This window comes from Silurus meridionalis, chromosome 20, assembly GCF_014805685.1.
Source record: "Silurus meridionalis isolate SWU-2019-XX chromosome 20, ASM1480568v1, whole genome shotgun sequence".
Lineage (NCBI taxonomy): Eukaryota > Metazoa > Chordata > Actinopteri > Siluriformes > Siluridae > Silurus > Silurus meridionalis.
The window spans coordinates 13,973,991-13,991,548 of record NC_060903.1 but is presented as its reverse complement, the minus strand read 5'-3'; the positions used below and the strand labels follow the sequence as shown (position 1 = coordinate 13,991,548).

The 17,558-nt window shown below is 37.8% G+C and overlaps 1 protein-coding gene across 2 annotated transcripts; it reads left to right on the top strand.

Annotated features, from left to right (window-relative positions):
* The first annotated feature begins 1,744 nt into the window (after positions 1-1,744).
* cul3b (cullin 3b) lies at positions 1,745-17,163 on the top strand. 2 transcript variants are annotated; one of them, XM_046876966.1, is made up of 16 exons: positions 1,745-2,009; positions 5,658-5,855; positions 6,184-6,297; positions 6,382-6,542; positions 6,659-6,773; positions 6,945-7,173; positions 7,322-7,467; positions 7,563-7,739; positions 10,899-11,069; positions 12,164-12,271; positions 12,419-12,543; positions 12,668-12,764; positions 13,546-13,680; positions 14,435-14,621; positions 15,617-15,762; positions 16,045-17,163. In XM_046876966.1, the coding sequence occupies exons 1-16, from the start codon at positions 1,947-1,949 to the stop codon at positions 16,174-16,176; spliced, it is 2,304 nt and encodes a 767-aa protein (XP_046732922.1). In that variant the 5' UTR covers positions 1,745-1,946; the 3' UTR covers positions 16,177-17,163. The 2 variants fall into 2 exon arrangements, with proteins under 2 accessions (XP_046732922.1, XP_046732921.1); XM_046876965.1 differs by having other exon boundaries at positions 12,668-12,782.
* The last annotated feature ends 395 nt before the right edge of the window (positions 17,164-17,558 follow it).

The following is a 17,558-nucleotide window of genomic DNA, read 5'->3' as shown; positions in this document are numbered from 1 at the left end:
ACAATGCAGGACATAATAAAAAGAACTATGCGCACAAAGATCAATGAAAATCTACATGTAAAATGTCAACGTGTTTTAAAAAAATGTAAAACTAATTCAGTGTGTGTAAAAAATAAATAAAATCTTGTGTAAGAATCTTGTGTACGTTCACCAGTGATATAAAGGAATAAGGTGTAAAAATGTTTATTTATTCTGTGTAAAATCCCATAAAATTATTTTCCTTATATGTTAACTAAATGTGGAATAATGAACACATGATAATAAATTAGCTGTGTGAAATCAAGTGTGATTATTCATGTTTTAATAAACAGGATGACATGAAAATCATTTTCCTATTTAAAAAGTCCCGACATTTGAAAATACATGCACCGTGTTTAGAAAAAAAAAGAAATATGAAAGAAATTGTTTTATTTTGTTATTGTGCAAATGTACGCATAATTAATTAGACATGACCTCATTCATATAGATCAATATAATTTATTTTTTAAATAGGTTCCAATACAATACATGCTGGTACGAGTATTAGCAATAAGCAGCCAAAGACTTGTGAAAAAATACCTGTAGTGTCTTAGCTTAAGAGTTAAAAGGGAATAAAAAAATAAAACAACCACCTGCAGAGTCTTAAATTACCTTAAGAGTAAAAAAAAAACTTTCTTTAGTTTAAAAAAACGTTCTTTCGGTTTCTCCCGCTAGGGGTCGCCACAGCGCACCATCCGCATGTTTGATTTGGCACATGTTTTACGCTGGATGCCCTTCCTAACGCAACCCTCCCCAATTTATCCGTGCTTGGGACCGGCACTGAGAGTGGCTGGGGTTGGTTCCCTGACCGGGGATCCTAACCACTAGACCACCAGGGAGTAGTTTAAAAAAGATGTTTAAAATAATCCTACATGTGCCCTTAGAAAAAAAAGGGGAAAAAATTAAGTGTTAAAAAAATTCCTGTAGGGTCTTACCTTAAAAATGAACAAACAAACAAACAAACAAAAGCAAATAAAAAAACAAAAACAAACAAACAAACCCTACCCATACAGTCTAAAAGGTAATACAGTACAGGTAGGTTTTTTGTCTGTTTGTTTTTGTTTGTTGTTTGTTTGTTTGTTTGTTTAAGATAAGAGCCAGGGTCGTATCTTAAAAGTTCAAAAACAAACAAACCACATTTACAGTTTAAAAAATAAAATAAAATACCTGTAGTTTCAAAACAAGAGTTTAAAAAAATCAGTGAAAATAAAATCTAAGATTAAAACAAAACTGTAGGGACTTACATCAAGAGTAAAACAAACAAACAAACAAACAAACAAAAACCTACCTGTGCGGTACCTTAAGAGTTAAATTCCTGTAAGGTCTCATCCAAAAAGTTCAAAAATAAACAAACAAACTACATTTACGGTTTTACATTAAAAGTGAAAATACCTTATAATTGAAATAATGAGAATTGTAGAACATCAATACAAACAATTAAATGTAAATAAATAGAAGTAAATTGAAACGTTTCCTGCTCAGTCGCTCATTTCTTTACTCAGGTTAAGGTTCAGCTCTCGCGTTAAATTGCTGAGAAAGACTTTTTCTTCCCCCCTTTCCCTTTTCCCCACCCGTATTCCAACGCCAGTCCCACCTTCTGAACCGTAATTGGTTCATATCAGGCGTATAACCCCTGTGATTGGCTGATTCTTTTTCTCGTGTCGAACACTACCCAATCAACAGTGTTCGGACCTAATACGTGTGGGCTTCGTGAAAGACATGGTCTTGTCCGCCATCATTGGCTATCAGTCTAGCTTGCGGAGCCGAACAGGTCCGTTGGTAATTAGCAAGTCTGGAGTGAAGCGGATTTCTGATTATTAAGAAGGTCAAGCGGAGGCTCGTTATAGACTATACGAATTTATTCCCCTGGCCGTTCTAGGAGACGACTTTAATGTGAACGCGGAGAACACGGGGACAGAGAGCCAAACATGTCAAATCTGAGCAAAGGCGGCACGAAAAAGGATACCAAGATGAGGATACGGGCTTTTCCTGTGAGTACTGACCGCTTACAGTGAGCGCTGAGCCGCCCGGCCGCTCACTGCCACGCCGAGGCTTTGTTCGAAGGCCTGTTCGCGTTGTTCCACCGCCCAAAACAATAATGTCACAAATGCAAAAGTTAAATAACGACACAAATGCAAAAATAGACCCAACTTTAATGTGGCCTTCCCAATATTTATATTTAAGTATCCATTAGGTCCCAATTCATATATTTGGTCTTCATTTGTTTTTATATTAAACGACAACAAATGGTAACGGCTAAACCAGCTAGCCGGCTAACGCTAGTCAACTAGCTACAGATAGTTAGCATTGATTATTGCGGATTTTTTGTAGATACGTACACTTTATGGAAATATAATAAAGAAAGGATGAATGTATTAAACACATTCTGTTATGTGGTTAAGTTGAGAAGGAACGCTAGCTAGCGGAGTTATACATAACGTTAGTTAGCCAACTGACAGTTAGCTTTCAGTGAGGCAAGGATTTAATGTTTCCTGCTTGTCTTCTTTTTCACGCAAACTGGAGCATTATTCTACTAAAATAGCACTTTGTTGCAAATACAATTCTCATAAGACAAATTTAATGCCAGAGAACGATTTCTAACAATTAAATCTCCACTTCAGCTGTCTGTGCTGAAGCTGAACCACTTTCCACAATTGCAGAAGTTGTTTACTTTAAAACAGTAATACATTTATAGCAGCTTAAACTTTTAAAACCTTTTTATCAGAACTCATTATCTTATAATTTACTAATAACTTTTTGTCAGGTCTGATCGTTGTAATGTGTTTCCAGGGGACACAAGTGACTGTCCTATAAAGCAAGAGGACATACAATCAAGAATCCAGTCAAATGTTTGACAAGCCTTAAAGACACCTTTTTTTTTGGAGTATTTATGTCATTTAAACGGTTTCTCTCACCTTTAGTTTGGTTTCACACTTTCAGATGATCACCGTCTCGTTATATGAAACGATCCCAATAAAATCGCGGCCAAATTTTATAACATGCTGTAAAAAGCATATTGTTTTTGTTTGCAGTTAAGCATTGCCACTGCCGTATTAGTAGCTGTGCTCTGATTTTCATCACATGCTTTCATCTTCCTATTGGTGGCTATTAGACGCGTGGCAGTGCACATTATTAATTCTATACAGCCTGATTTTGTCAGATATTATTAGACATTGTAGAATGAATGTTGAGAAAGGCGGTCTGGGCGTGCTCACCAGTTGCTGGTGTAGTGCCATCATGCCCAAAGGATGTCAACAAAGATGTGGCAGTGTAAGCGAGAGAATCTCTTCTAATAGCCACCGATATTCATTCATGGCATTTTGGCAGACGCCCTTATCCAGAGGGACTTACAATTATCACATTCATACAACTGAGCATATATGGGGTTAGGGGTCTTGCTCAGGGGCCCAGAAGTGGCAACTTGGTGTGGCTGGGATTTGAACTCATGACCTTCTGAGCCGATTGTCTTAATGTGTTGAATGCCTTAACCACTAAGCTACCACCCACAATATGACGATGGGAGGAGATTTACGTGAAACTCATTAGACAGAGAAATATTGCAAAGATAATAGAGTGAGATGAAAAACAAAATTGTAGTCTTTCTTGGGATCATCACGTCTCGTACAGTGTGACGGCAATGATCTTAAAGCAGCACTTCAACTGCACAGTGAGAATCAGATCATGAGAATTGCCAATGCTTTTTTCATAACAGACCTGCTCCACTTATCGGAGCAGGTAGCTATTTGGACCGGATCATTCATTTTCTTCTGAAGCCATCTTTTAAAATGTGAAAATAAAAAAGCTTTATACTTTATTCTGGCTGTTCAGGAGATATTGATTGACTATTAATTTCCTGTAACAACAGTTCTGACAATAGAGCCATTTGTTCAAATGACAGGTTTATGTTAATGGGTTTGTTTGAGTTCAATCTCATCTCTGTAGTAACATACTGCACAGGGACTTGTACGGCAGATGAGCTATATTATTTAAGGCTAATAACAAACGACGATATAACGAGTCTCCATCGTCGACGATCTGAAACAGTCAGCAGTGTTCCACTACTGGAAAGTTTTCACGATTGCTGATTGGTTTCTTAGTAACATGACAAGCTGCGATTGTTTTGTCATTAATTTCAAGAGAGGAAAAGAACGTCGGATGAGAGAACGACCGTTTGTGTCTGCTATATCACACGTCATAACAGGTGCAGACTTGTTTTTGTGGGCATTACACAAACGGTTAAACAGCATGACGTGGTGTTTGCATCTCATTCGCTGATTATTTTCGGATAACACCCCAGCCACGAATCAAGCTATAGCTTTTCAAGGATTGCCTAATACATATGCCACAAGTCATTAGTGATGGGAAAATTCAAACCAGTTAATTAAAGCTACTTGAGGGGGAAAATGCTTCTAGTTAGCTGAAATAGCACACTGCAGTTTTTCATGAGTCACCTCCAGCAGAAGAGATCTGCATTGGTCAATGATTCATTTGGTGCTTGGAAATTTTTCTTTCATGTTAATGGCAATATATTTTTAATCCGGGTGTACATTTTGGAGTGTGGAGTTTCATAAGTCTGTTTGATCCACAATCAGATTGTGACAAGGACACAGGCAGCCGTTTCAGTTAAACATTTCTCTCATTTGTGCAAATAAAGTGTGACTGTCTTGCAGGTAACTTGGCATCCCTTAATTTTCTTTTGACTGTAGATTACATTATTTACAAAAGGCATTTAAATAAACAGCACCTATATACACCTTATATATAACACAGTAATATACAGTATTAGGGCTGCAGCTATCGATGATATTATTGTTTGATTATTCCATCGAATTAATCAGGTAATCTGTTAAGAAGTACTTTTTCTTCATTAAAGACTTATACTAAATATACAAAATAAAAAACTCGGGTCTCTTAAATTGAACGAGTAATTTTTTTTTTTTTCTTTTTTTTTTTTTTTTTTTAGAGAAAACTTAAATTTTTATTGATGAACTTGCCTACAAGAATATCTGTAAAAACTAAAACCATTGAATGCATTTAATTGCCATATTACAGCAAAATGCAAATAATAATATGTAAATAGAAAAATAAACATATAAAAATACATTTCAAATGACTGACTGTGTTTACCCGTCTATAGCACTCCAGAGTTAAGCGGGTGGTGCATCAGTAATAATGGTCTGTGGGGAAACACAGAGCTTCGTGTGGAGTTTAAATGGATTAAACGAAGCCTCGATACATTTTTGTATTCGAGTTACTCAAAGAATGGTTTCAGCCCTATACAGAATATATACACTTTATATATTACACTGTTACAACTACTATGAGAAGATTACATGTGCTCAAGAAGCAAGAGCTTTAAGATGCATTAGGAGTATTTTCTCGGGCGGTAGAGACTTGTTCGGAGTAATGATGTAATGCAATATGTTCAGTAAAACAAAAGTTTTTATATAGAGTATTTTTTGTGCTTTAGTGTTAATAGTTAAGGGGTTTTGATCCTCTCTCTTTCTTTTCTCATTAATTTTAAATAACTATGACATTCGCTTATGTTCCTTTTGATTTGTTTGTCTTTTTTTTTTTTTTTTTTTTATTTATTTATTTATTTATTTATTTTTTTTAAACCTTCTCGCCTTCTCTCTCAGATGACCATGGATGAGAAGTATGTCAACAACATCTGGGACCTTCTTAAGAATGCCATTCAAGAGATCCAGAGAAAGAACAACAGCGGCCTGAGCTTTGAGGAGCTGTACAGGAACGCCTACACCATGGTGCTGCACAAACACGGCGAGAAGCTATACACAGGACTGCGCGAAGTAGTCACCGAGCATCTCATATACAAAGTAAGTGCAGAGGAGGCACAGTTTGAGCTTCATAAACTGAGAAATAGTTCAGGATGTTGTGTTCAGCAGGCCTGCAGGTGCAGTGGATCAGCTGTATCAGCTGTAATATTTTTTGTTTTGTTTTTAGATGAAAGAGCTATAAAATGCAAATTTCTTGAAGCTCATTGCGTTGATCCTAGGCAATGTGCGATGAATAATGAAAATGACGGGGTTTTTTTGTCCTGGGGATAATTTAAAGCAGTTAGATTTGTTTTCCCGCTCATCCAAGAACCATTTTCGAACTACCATATGTCTACTTTGATGTACACGATATCTTTGTCACACACAGGTACGAGAAGATGTTTTGAATTCACTCAACAACAATTTCCTGCAAACATTGAACCAGGCATGGAATGACCACCAGACAGCCATGGTGATGATTCGAGATATTTTAATGTACATGGTGAGTGTGCTGTAAAAATATTGCCCATTTGCTTTTAGTTTTGTGAGCATGTGATCATGAGGGTTGTTTCGGTTGTGCTCACAGGATCGAGTTTATGTACAACAAAACAACGTAGAGAACGTCTATAACCTAGGGCTCATCATATTTCGGGACCAGGTGGTTCGCTACGGGTGCATCCGTGACCACCTCAGGCAGACGCTTCTAGACATGATCGCTCGGGAAAGGAAAGGCGAAGTTGTGGATCGGTAAGATCTGTACTTAATATGCAGAATTTTGTTTACATTTTAGTTATTAATGTTATCCTGTATTTAATGGTAATTAATTACTTTTTGATTTAAATATAATTTTTTGACATTTTCAGAGGTGCCATACGTAATGCCTGCCAGATGTTAATGATCTTAGGTCTTGAAGGAAGGTCGGTCTATGAAGAGGATTTCGAAGCCCCGTTTTTAGAAATGTCTGCAGAATTTTTCCAGGTTTGTATTGCTATATGTCTGGCTTCATTACGAGGTTTATAATAATAATAATAATAATTTTTTCTGCAGCACTCAAAGCGCTTAATGTCATCAGATTGAACTCTGAGAATTTATGGATTTCTTCTTCATCCATGATCTTTTTTTTGTTTTTTGGCTTTGTAATGCCATCAGATGGAGAGTCAAAAGTTTTTGGCAGAGAACAGTGCGAGTGTGTACATAAAGAAGGTGGAGGCACGGATAAACGAGGAGATTGAACGAGTGATGCACTGTTTGGATAAGTCAACGGAGGAGCCCATTGTAAAAGTGGTCGAGCGAGAGCTAATTTCAAAGCACATGAAGACCATTGTGGAGATGGAGAACTCTGGGCTTGTCCACATGCTGAAGAACGGAAAAACAGAAGGTTCGTTTTCTAGAAATGGACGATTGTGGATTTATTTTATTTTATTTATTTAATTACTCAGTGACCTCTTTGTGTTTCTTATTTTAAGTTTGTACAGGTTTTGTTCAGGTGTGATTTTTGTTCTGACATTCTGCGTGTGTTTATGCAGATCTGGCGTGCATGTACAAGTTGTTCAGTCGGGTGCCAAATGGTCTGAAGACTATGTGTGAGTGTATGAGCGCCTACCTGAGAGAGCAGGGCAAAGCTTTGGTGTCTGAAGAGGGAGAGGGCAAGAACCCAGTAGACTACATTCAGGTATCTTCAAACCTCCCAAATGTGAATAGTGGTTCAGGAATCTTTTTTCTCTTGTGATTTCTCAAACTGCGTTTTTTCTGTCTCCCTTGGATTAGGGCTTGTTGGACCTGAAGTCTCGATTCGACCGCTTTTTGCAGGAGTCCTTTAACAATGATCGTTTGTTCAAGCAGACCATTGCAGGTGACTTTGAGTACTTCCTTAACCTGAATCCACGGTCACCTGAGTACCTTTCCCTCTTCATTGATGACAAGCTAAAGAAGGGCGTGAAAGGGGTAAGTCACATGGACTAAAGTACTACCATATATTGGTTATAAGACACCATGTGATGACCAATCACTTATTGTCACCCTTGAGTCAGCAAGCTCAAAGGAATTAATTTTCCATTACAATGATACAAGTGTAGGAATTGACCGTTTTTCCACCGTGCTTGAATTTTCCTGCAATGTTTGGGATGTATTTCTTTACAAAGTGCTTGTTTTATGAAAGGCTGGCATTTACAGTCATGTAAAAATAGATGTAATTTCAATTCTATTGTTTTAGGTATAAGGACATAAACCTAATCTGGTCCTGGTCAGGTTTTAAATTTGGGTAAATATAACCTCAGATGAACACGTGTTAAACTGTGTCGTTGTTAATTATTGCCGTCATTACAAAAATAACGCCAAGTTGGAAAAGCCATGTGTGTAAATCTAAGTAGATATTTACTGCTGCTATAGAATTTAACAGGCTAAGAAGCAGCCAAGAAGATTTGATTAATTGATCTTCAGCAAGTGTGACCACCTTTTTAAAAGCAGTGAATTTTTGCAGTTTGCTGGTCTGTAGCATTCAGATCTGTGTTAAACACAACAGCAAGCAGGAAAGACATCATTAATGATCTTGGAGAAGCAATTATTGCTGCCCAGCAATCTGAGAAGGGTAACAAGGCCATTTCCAAACAATTTATAGCTCATCATTCTACAGTGAAGCACATTATTCAAGTGAGAAAACATTCAAGACAGTTGCAAATTCACCCCAAGGTCAGACCATGCAATGCTTAGAGAAACTGCAACAGTCTCAATAGTTACATGTCAGAAGTTCTTCTTCTTTTTCTTCTTCTTTCGGCTTCTCCCATTAGGGGTCGCCACAGCGGATCATCAGTCTCCATACCCCCCTGTGATCTACATCTGCCTCTTTCAAACTAACTACCTGCATGTCTTCCTTCACCACATCTATAAACCTCCACTTTTCCTCCTTCCTGGTGGCTCCATCCTCAGCATTCTCCTACCGATATACCCCATGTCCCTCCTCTGCACATGTCCAAACCATCTCAATCGTGCCTCCCTCACCTTGTCTCCAAAACGTCCTACATGCGCTGCCTCTAATAAACTCCTTTCTAATCCTGTCCATCCTCGTCATTCCCAACGAAAACCTCAACATCTTCAGCTCTGCTACCTCCAGCTCCACCTCCTGTGTTTTACTCAATGTCACTGTTTCTAAACCATACAACATCCCAGGTCCCACAGTCCTATAAACTTTCCCTTTCACTTTTGCAGATACTCTTTTATCACAATTCACTCCTGCCACTCTTCTCCACTCACTCCACCCTGCCTGCACTCTTTTCTTCACTTCTCTAACAAACTCTCCATTACTTTGCACTACAGGCCTCAAATAACATGTTAGATGTGAAAGTTCAAGGCAGTACCATTAGAAAAAGACTGAACAGGTACGGTTTGTTTGAGTGGGTTGCTGGAAATCTTATTCTCTAAAAAAAGAAAAAAAAAATAAGAACATGGCAGCACAGCTTAAGTTTGCAAAGTTGCATCTGAACAGACTACCAGACTTCTGGACCACTTTCTGACAGACAAGACTAAAGTTAAGATGTCTGCCATCTGTCTGACAGTTTGAGATTGGCCAAAATTGGGTCATGCAACAGGACAATGATGTCAGGCACACCAGCAATTATACAACAAATGGCTGCAAAAACAGAATCAAGATGTTGCAGCTAGGGATGGGTATCCTTTACATTTTATCGACACTACTCTATAATGTGTTGCAAAAATAAATGATGTGAAAATGTATTACTATTGAACTTTAGTACTGCAGTTTACATGTGCCTCTAAGCACATAGAAAAAGGCACATAAAGCAGAATGATAAAATAAAAAGGCTTATCATTATATGTATTAACTAATATGTTAATAAATATAATGATATAATGAATAAACAATAAATATAATATAGCGCTCTCCATGCCAGCGCCATCTCACTTCTATAAACATACGGCATATGGCGTGATTCGCCTCTACAGGCCGCTATCGCAATGACCGCTAACCAGAAGCCGGAAAAACGGTATGGATTTTTGCAGATAGTTCCCGCAATCAACTATCTGTGCTGATTAATGGTGTCCACAAAGACTACTAGTACTAACGTTTAGATTTATTTGTAAAATATAATGTTTGCTTGAGGCTGATGCAGGAGAGTTGCGATTGGAGTTGGGAGATGATGGAGACATAGTAAATACATTGCATTGCTGGAGGTAGAAGCGTGTTTTGTTTGTAAATGTTTCATTATATTACTAGTGATGCCTCCTTTGTTTAATATTACACTGCTGCATGTATTGCATCTGACATTGATGTCTCTTAGATTTGTAACATGTGCCCACACTTTCGAGCGTTTCTCACACACACCGCACACGTCAGCCACGCGACGTCGTCATTTTGTTACAGAAAATGACCAGCAGTAGCAGCTTCTAATTTACCATCCACCGGCATATACTGAGATAAAACACCACAAGTATCGATAACAGTACCGTTTGTATTAATAGTCCAGTATTGACCCAATTACGTAAGAGAGCTGTGCATAAACAAACGTCCTCAAGGAACTGAAACAACATTGTAAGGAATAGTGAGCCGAAATTCCTCCACAATGATGTGAGAGACTGATAAAGTCATACAGAACACGATTACTGTAAGTTATTTCTGCTGAAATGTTGTTCAACAAGCTACTGAATCATAAGGTATACTTAGTACTTCCACACGCTGCTTTTCTATTTCGGTTTGATTTGTGTACAAATAAATAATGGCACTGTGTATTATGTCGTGTTGCTGTTTATCTGGGGTTGTGTTTACCCGATTCTAAAGCGGGATACGGACCAGACACATTTTATTGGGTTCTGATATGTACAACCGTTTAATTCAAAGATGTATTTTTAATAAAATTCCACTTGGACATTTTCTCTCTTATTATATATTGAACATGCATGAAACTATTATTATTATTTATTTTTTTATTTTTTAAGATTCTATGATTCAGAGAAGTAAACTCATGATTGTAAATTGTCTATTTCTAGTAGCTCAGTGGTATAAATGTATAGCTGTTGAAGCTTTGAATTTATATTCATAATGCGCACATTTTGTAATGTCCTTTTAATGAATCCCTCTCTCTTTCCTTGCAGTTGACTGAGCAAGAGGTGGAGTCAATCTTGGATAAAGCGATGGTGCTGTTCAGGTTCATGCAGGAGAAGGATGTATTTGAGCGCTACTACAAACAACACCTGGCCAGGAGGCTCCTTACCAATAAGAGCGTCTCTGACGACTCAGAAAAGAACATGATCTCAAAGCTGAAGGCATGTATTAGTGATCTCTCATCACCAGACATTTCTGTTTTATATTTCTATCACTAGGTGTTTGAGGCGTTCAGGTTTCACCTAGGCCGTCACAGATTGCGCAATCTATCAATAAGACGTTCTTGAAAGCATGTAGGATTTGTATGAAATTATCTTTGTAACCAGCTGATTTTGGACTTGATCTAAAACGCCTGAGATCATTTTCCTCAGTAGCTTCTTTCCTGTTTGAAATAATTTTAAGAACATTAGTCTTGTTTGGCAGAGGAAGTCTTGTCTGGATTTAACCTGAGCCACTTTTGTATGTTTGTAAATTGTAAATAGGTTGTGCCACATTTTTAGGGCCTGCTGATGATTCGCTCATAAATGATACATGCAGAACTGACTGACATTTATTTGACCAAGAATTTTGTCTGCTGGTATTTTTGTCCCCCCCCATCCCTGTCGTTTTACATTCAGTGCTAACAAAGAAGTCAGTGTGTAGATCTTTCTCAATTTTGCATCGGTTCCTGTTCACACTTGTGCCTTCTCAATTAATCCGGCTCAGTTAAACCATCACTTGAAGGCAGGTTTTGACTCCTGTCTTTCTACTCCATTTATTGACATTTAATTCTAGTGTAAAATTACATGTCTGAAAAGGGCTTATGATAATTGGTTTAGATATTGGCTGTAACATGTCTTGTATTTACATAATGCAGGATTTTAGATCATTTTGTATTGAATGTATCGATGTATTGAATTAGAGTCGCTGCCTTACTGGTCCAGAGGTCCCTGGCTTGATCTTGGTTCATGGTTTCCCCCTATTCTCTTTTTTTTTTTTTTTCACTTGGATAACAGGCCTTTTCAATTTATCTTTACATGCATAAAAATTGTGCAGCTCATATGTGGCATCTTTTTTCCTTTGCCCTTTTCTATGTTTTTTAATTTATTTATTTTTCTTAACTCTGTTATAGCATTTAATGATCAGAGGGCTTTGTGGGGACTACATAATAGAATTCTTATTCAATTAAGACCAAAGTAAAGATGGCATTCGGTATCCTAGACAGAAGTAACATGCACAATGTTAAAGGCCTCTTTATATGTCTCTAAATGTGCAGACGGAGTGTGGCTGTCAGTTCACCTCCAAACTGGAAGGCATGTTCAGAGACATGAGCATCTCAAACACAACCATGGATGAGTTTCGCCAACACCTACAATCGACAGGGGTAAGGAAAAGAATGTTAAAGGGAGCCCATTCCTATGTAATAGGATACCACATGTGGTGCCCAAACACTAGTCAATTTTGTAATTGACTGCAGGGGCACATCTGAATAACGACATACAACTGCTCTGTTTCACAAAATTTTTCCTAGGTGTCTTTGGGAGGTGTTGACCTCACGGTGAGGGTATTAACGACAGGTTACTGGCCCACTCAGTCAGCCACACCCAAGTGCAACATCCCCCCATCACCCAGACATGCATTTGAGGTTTTTAGAAGGTACGACATACATTTTCTTTTGCCATGTGCAACTCTGCAGAGAAATCAAATAGTCTCTGTACAACTTTTTTCAATTAAAACTAGGACACTAATTATTTGTAACTGACCTTCTGTGATGTTCTAGGTTTTATTTGGCCAAGCACAGTGGTCGGCAACTCACATTGCAGCACCACATGGGCTCAGCAGACCTCAATGCTACTTTCTACGGGCCGATCAAAAAGGTATCAGTGTCGGCGCTAGTAAGTCAAGACCACCTAGACCCCTTTGTATAGCAGTAAGATTAGGCATAGCTTTTATTTCGCATTTTGATATTTCATGTTATCGCTGTTACTGCTTAGACAGCTTTATATGTATTTTTCACTTATCTATGCTATTTTTTATGTATAATTCTGCTGATTTAATGGCAGTTTTTGTAAGGTTAAAATCCTGCCAAGTAAAGACAAATGCTAAGACTAGCCAAAAATGTACCAGCAAGTCCTAATATGCAATTATGTTTTTTTTCTTGTGATAACATTTTCCCCACTTAACATTACGAGGCCTCATGGCCTTGTAACAACCAAAGCATGCATGCATCTGTATTGAGTGTATGAGGTTTTTATAGATTAATACCCATGACAATTCAGAGTGTATTTTTCATACATATTACAGTAGAAGTATAGATATTAAAATCTTTGGTTTAACTCTGGATGTTACATGTATTTTACATGGATCATGGGGAAGAAACTAATAAGTAACATGAGAAAATGTTTCTGAGGGTGTTGTTTTGGTTTTGCTCAAATATTCTTAGTATGGTTTAGTTTGTTTGGCTGATCTTTTTTTACCTGTATGTCTTTGGCTTATCTTGTATAATATTTGGGTAACAAGTATAGTCAAATGCAGCATGGATGCTTGGGTTACAGCTTGCTTGCTTGCTGGTGAAAACAATCAGATATTATTTTATGTGAATCTCACGTTATAAGTAATAAATGCTATAATACTGTATTGCATTCTCTTCTACACTAGGAGGATGGTTCAGATGTGGGTGTCGGTGGTGCTCAGGTGACGGGCTCCAACACCCGGAAACACATTCTCCAAGTCTCCACCTTTCAGATGACCATCCTTATGCTATTCAACAACAGAGAAAAGTTCAACTTTGAGGTATTTTCCACACGCATATATTACACCAATCAGGCATAACTTTATGAACATCTGCCTAATATTGTGTTGGTCCACCTTTTGCTGACCAAGCAGGTCTAACCCATTGAGCATCAACAGCATTAACATCTTCAGCAATTTGAGCTAAAGTAGCATGTCTGCTGGATTGGACCACGCGGGTCAGCCTTCGCTTCCCATGTGCATCACTGAGCCTTGACTACCCATGACCCTCTTTCCACTTTTGATAGATACTGACCACTGCAGACTGGGAACAGCCCACAAGAGCTGCAGCTTTGGAGATGCTCTGACCCAGTCGTTTAGTTATCATAGTTTGGCTCTTATCAAACTCACTCAAATCCTCACACTTGCCTATTTATCCTGTTTCTATTACATCACCTCGAGAACAAAATTCTGACTTGCAGCATAATATATCCCACCAACTAACAGGTTCCATGATGAAGAGATCATCAGTGTTACTCACGTCACTAGTCATAAGGTTTAATGTTATAATGTAATGCCTGATTGGTGTAAATTGTTTTAGGTTAACAATTTGGATTTTCTGATCACAAGGGCATGAGTTCAAATAACTGCATTGCCATGCTGTTACTGCTGGGCAAGGCCCTTAACCTCTCAACCGTTCAATTATGTATATATGAGGTTATTTAAACTGGATTTAAAAAAAAACTCAAAAGGAATGTCACAGCTTGCTTATACACTGTGCTAAAATCTTCACTTTGCTTTTTCCGACTTCTTACAGGAGATTCAGCAGGAGACGGACATCCCAGAGCGAGAGCTGGTGCGAGCGCTGCAGTCTTTGGCCTGTGGGAAGCCCACACAGCGAGTACTCACCAAGGAGCCCAAATCTAAAGAGATTGAGAATGGCCATGTATTTACAGTCAACGACCAGTTCACCTCCAAACTACACAGAGTAAAGATCCAGACAGGTACAGTTATACACAACAACCCTGAATATATTTCTAATCTTTTTTCTTTTCTTTTTATTTATTTATTTATTTATTTATTTTTAATTTATTTATTTTTTATTTATTTATTTTATTTTATAAATTTTTTTTGCTGAACCAACATGTTTTTTATCCACAACCAACATTATTATACCTTAGATCAGGGGTCACCAACATGGTGTCCCCTTTCTAAAAACAGCTCACCATAGCGCCACTTACCAGTGAGATGCATCTAATTTTCTTTGTTGCTATTCTTTTTTAAATCACACTTGCATTGGTATAAAGTTATATATAGTTATATAGGTTTATATGTTGTGAGGTTCCCTGGTGGACTAGTGGTTAGGACCGGGTTCGATCCCTGATCAGGGAACCTACCCCAGCCATTAGGGTTGCACAAGCCAGTGCACTCTCAGTGCCGGTCCCAAGCCCGGATAAATGGGGAGGGTTGCGTTAGGAAGGGCATCCAGCGTAAAAACGTGCTAAATCAAACATGCGGATGGTCCGCTGTGGCGACCCCTAACGGGAGAAGCCGAAAGAAAATGTATATATGTTTATATGTTATATAAATAAAGTTTTGCATATTGATATTTGTTTCCTACCTTGTTAAATCTTTGTTGATAATTATTGTGAGAAATCATTAACATGATCAGTGTCTTTACATAGATGAATATCATTATTAATTATTAATAATAACATATAATTAAAGGTCAATTGAGCAAATGTGTAATTTCAGAAGTGTGTATCAAACTGGTAGCCCTTCACATTAATCGGTACCCAAGAAGTAGCTCACAGTTTCAAAAAGGTTGGCGACCCATGCCTTAGATAGAAGATTCAACATATAGTGTGTGTGTGTAGCTCGGCTTCAGAGAGGTTCAGAATGTGCCTAATGATGCTCATTAATTGGGAAACGCTAGTTTTTAAAGCACTACAGTGATGGTATTCATAATTATTCTTTATTCTGTTTATTTGGTTTGCAGTTGCTGCTAAACAGGGTGAATCCGACCCTGAAAGGAAAGAGACACGGCAGAAAGTAGATGACGACAGGAAGCACGAGATTGAAGCAGCCATTGTTCGCATCATGAAGTCCCGGAAGAAGATGCAGCACAATGTGCTAGTAGCAGAGGTATGATTTAATAAATGGTTTATAACTACTGAATAGTAGCTACTGACTAGTTTTTGCTGTGGTAGGATCAAATGCATGAAAGAAAGCATGAACATTTACAGTTTACCAATTTATTCAATACTCGTAATTTGTAACTAGTAACATTACACCTTCACATTGTTAGTTATTTTCCTACAACAACCAGTGTTTTAGTAGTTACTTAGCTGTTTGTTGTTTATAATAATAATGTGAACATATATACTAATTTATTCATACAGAATAATGGCTGTTTTGTCCCCCCAGGTCACTCAGCAGTTACGTGCACGGTTCCTCCCAAGTCCTGTGGTCATAAAAAAACGCATCGAGGGACTTATTGAGCGGGAATACTTGGCAAGGACGCCAGAAGACCGCAAAGTGTATACTTACGTAGCATAAATATGGCATGAATTTCAAATGAAACCTGGTGTGGATTGAACGAGAGCGTTAGAGTGTTATTTTTGGGACTTGAGCATGAACCAGGAGGTTTTTGTGTTTAGGTTGTTTCCTTAATTTTTTTTTTCTTTTTTTTTTCTTCGTTTTTTTCATCGCTACTGGGGGAAAACTGAGAAGTTAACCTTTAACCTTCTGTACGGACTCATTTTAAAAAGTTCTTAGTGATTCACACAGAAGCCTTCCAAAGCCTCCAGGGAGCTGGATGAGATTCAGCTCGGGCTCGTAGACGAGGTGTCCGTCTCTGTGAGAGAACTGTGTTCGAGTCGGAGCCTATAAACCTGAACCCAGAACAACAGAAGTGCCCAAATAAATGAAGATTGATGACTTTCCAGCATGGGACGCCTTCCCGGAGACCAATCGAGTTACAGTGAAATATGTATACCTTCCCACATTTATTTTTGTTAGTTTGAGCTTATTTTTTCATGTTTATCATGTCGGTGTAAACGTGTTTGTGGTCTGTGGCACCATGTCTGTTGTACAGGTTTAACCCTTGCCTGCCTGCAGAAATTTTTTTAAATGGAGGCTGGGTATCAGAGAGCCATATTAGTTGCATTGGAGCATGCCTTTTCTGACAAGGGGTGAAAAAACTCAAGGTTTCTAAAAGAAATGGTTTGGTTGTGTCTTTGTTTTAACTTTTTCATATTTGGCATGGCCAAATGTAAATTAAAATATTAGCTTTTTTTTTTTTTTGTAGCGTCCTTCTGATGCAGTTCCATTATAGGGGGTTGGGTTTTGTGTTTAGTTTTTTTTTTTGTTTTTGTTTGTTTTTTTTCTGCAGCAGAAGGATCTTCTGGAGCATTGTGTCTAAACGTGTACAAATTGTAAAATAATTGTTATTGTACTCGCTGAAGTGGACTGTACAGGGCCTTGTTTTCATCATTGTTAAATGTAGAAAAAGGAGTTAAAATAAATGGATTTGCTGCTTCGGGCCATTTTTTGCCTTCTAATGATGGCTATAAGAAATTCCAGCCAGAAGAAGCTTAGGCATTCATCTGCAGCTTATGTACAAAAATAATAAAGGGAGAAATAGTTGGGGAAGTTTTGCTATAACATCTGATGGTTATAACTGATGAGCTGGAACAAGTTGATTATTACAACTGAATTCAGTTCCAAAGCTGCTGAGGATATTAAAGACATTAGAAGCATTGGGCAACTGATGGCTGCTTCTAGTGCAACATTATATTTGACTATTATTCAAACTTGAGCTATCGTAGTAAATTAAAGTAATTCTGCCATAGGGGGATGCCATTTTTCATCTTTGAGTATTGCGACTGTATTCAGTTCTGATCATTGAGATTTCACTAACGTTATAAATTCATTATTTA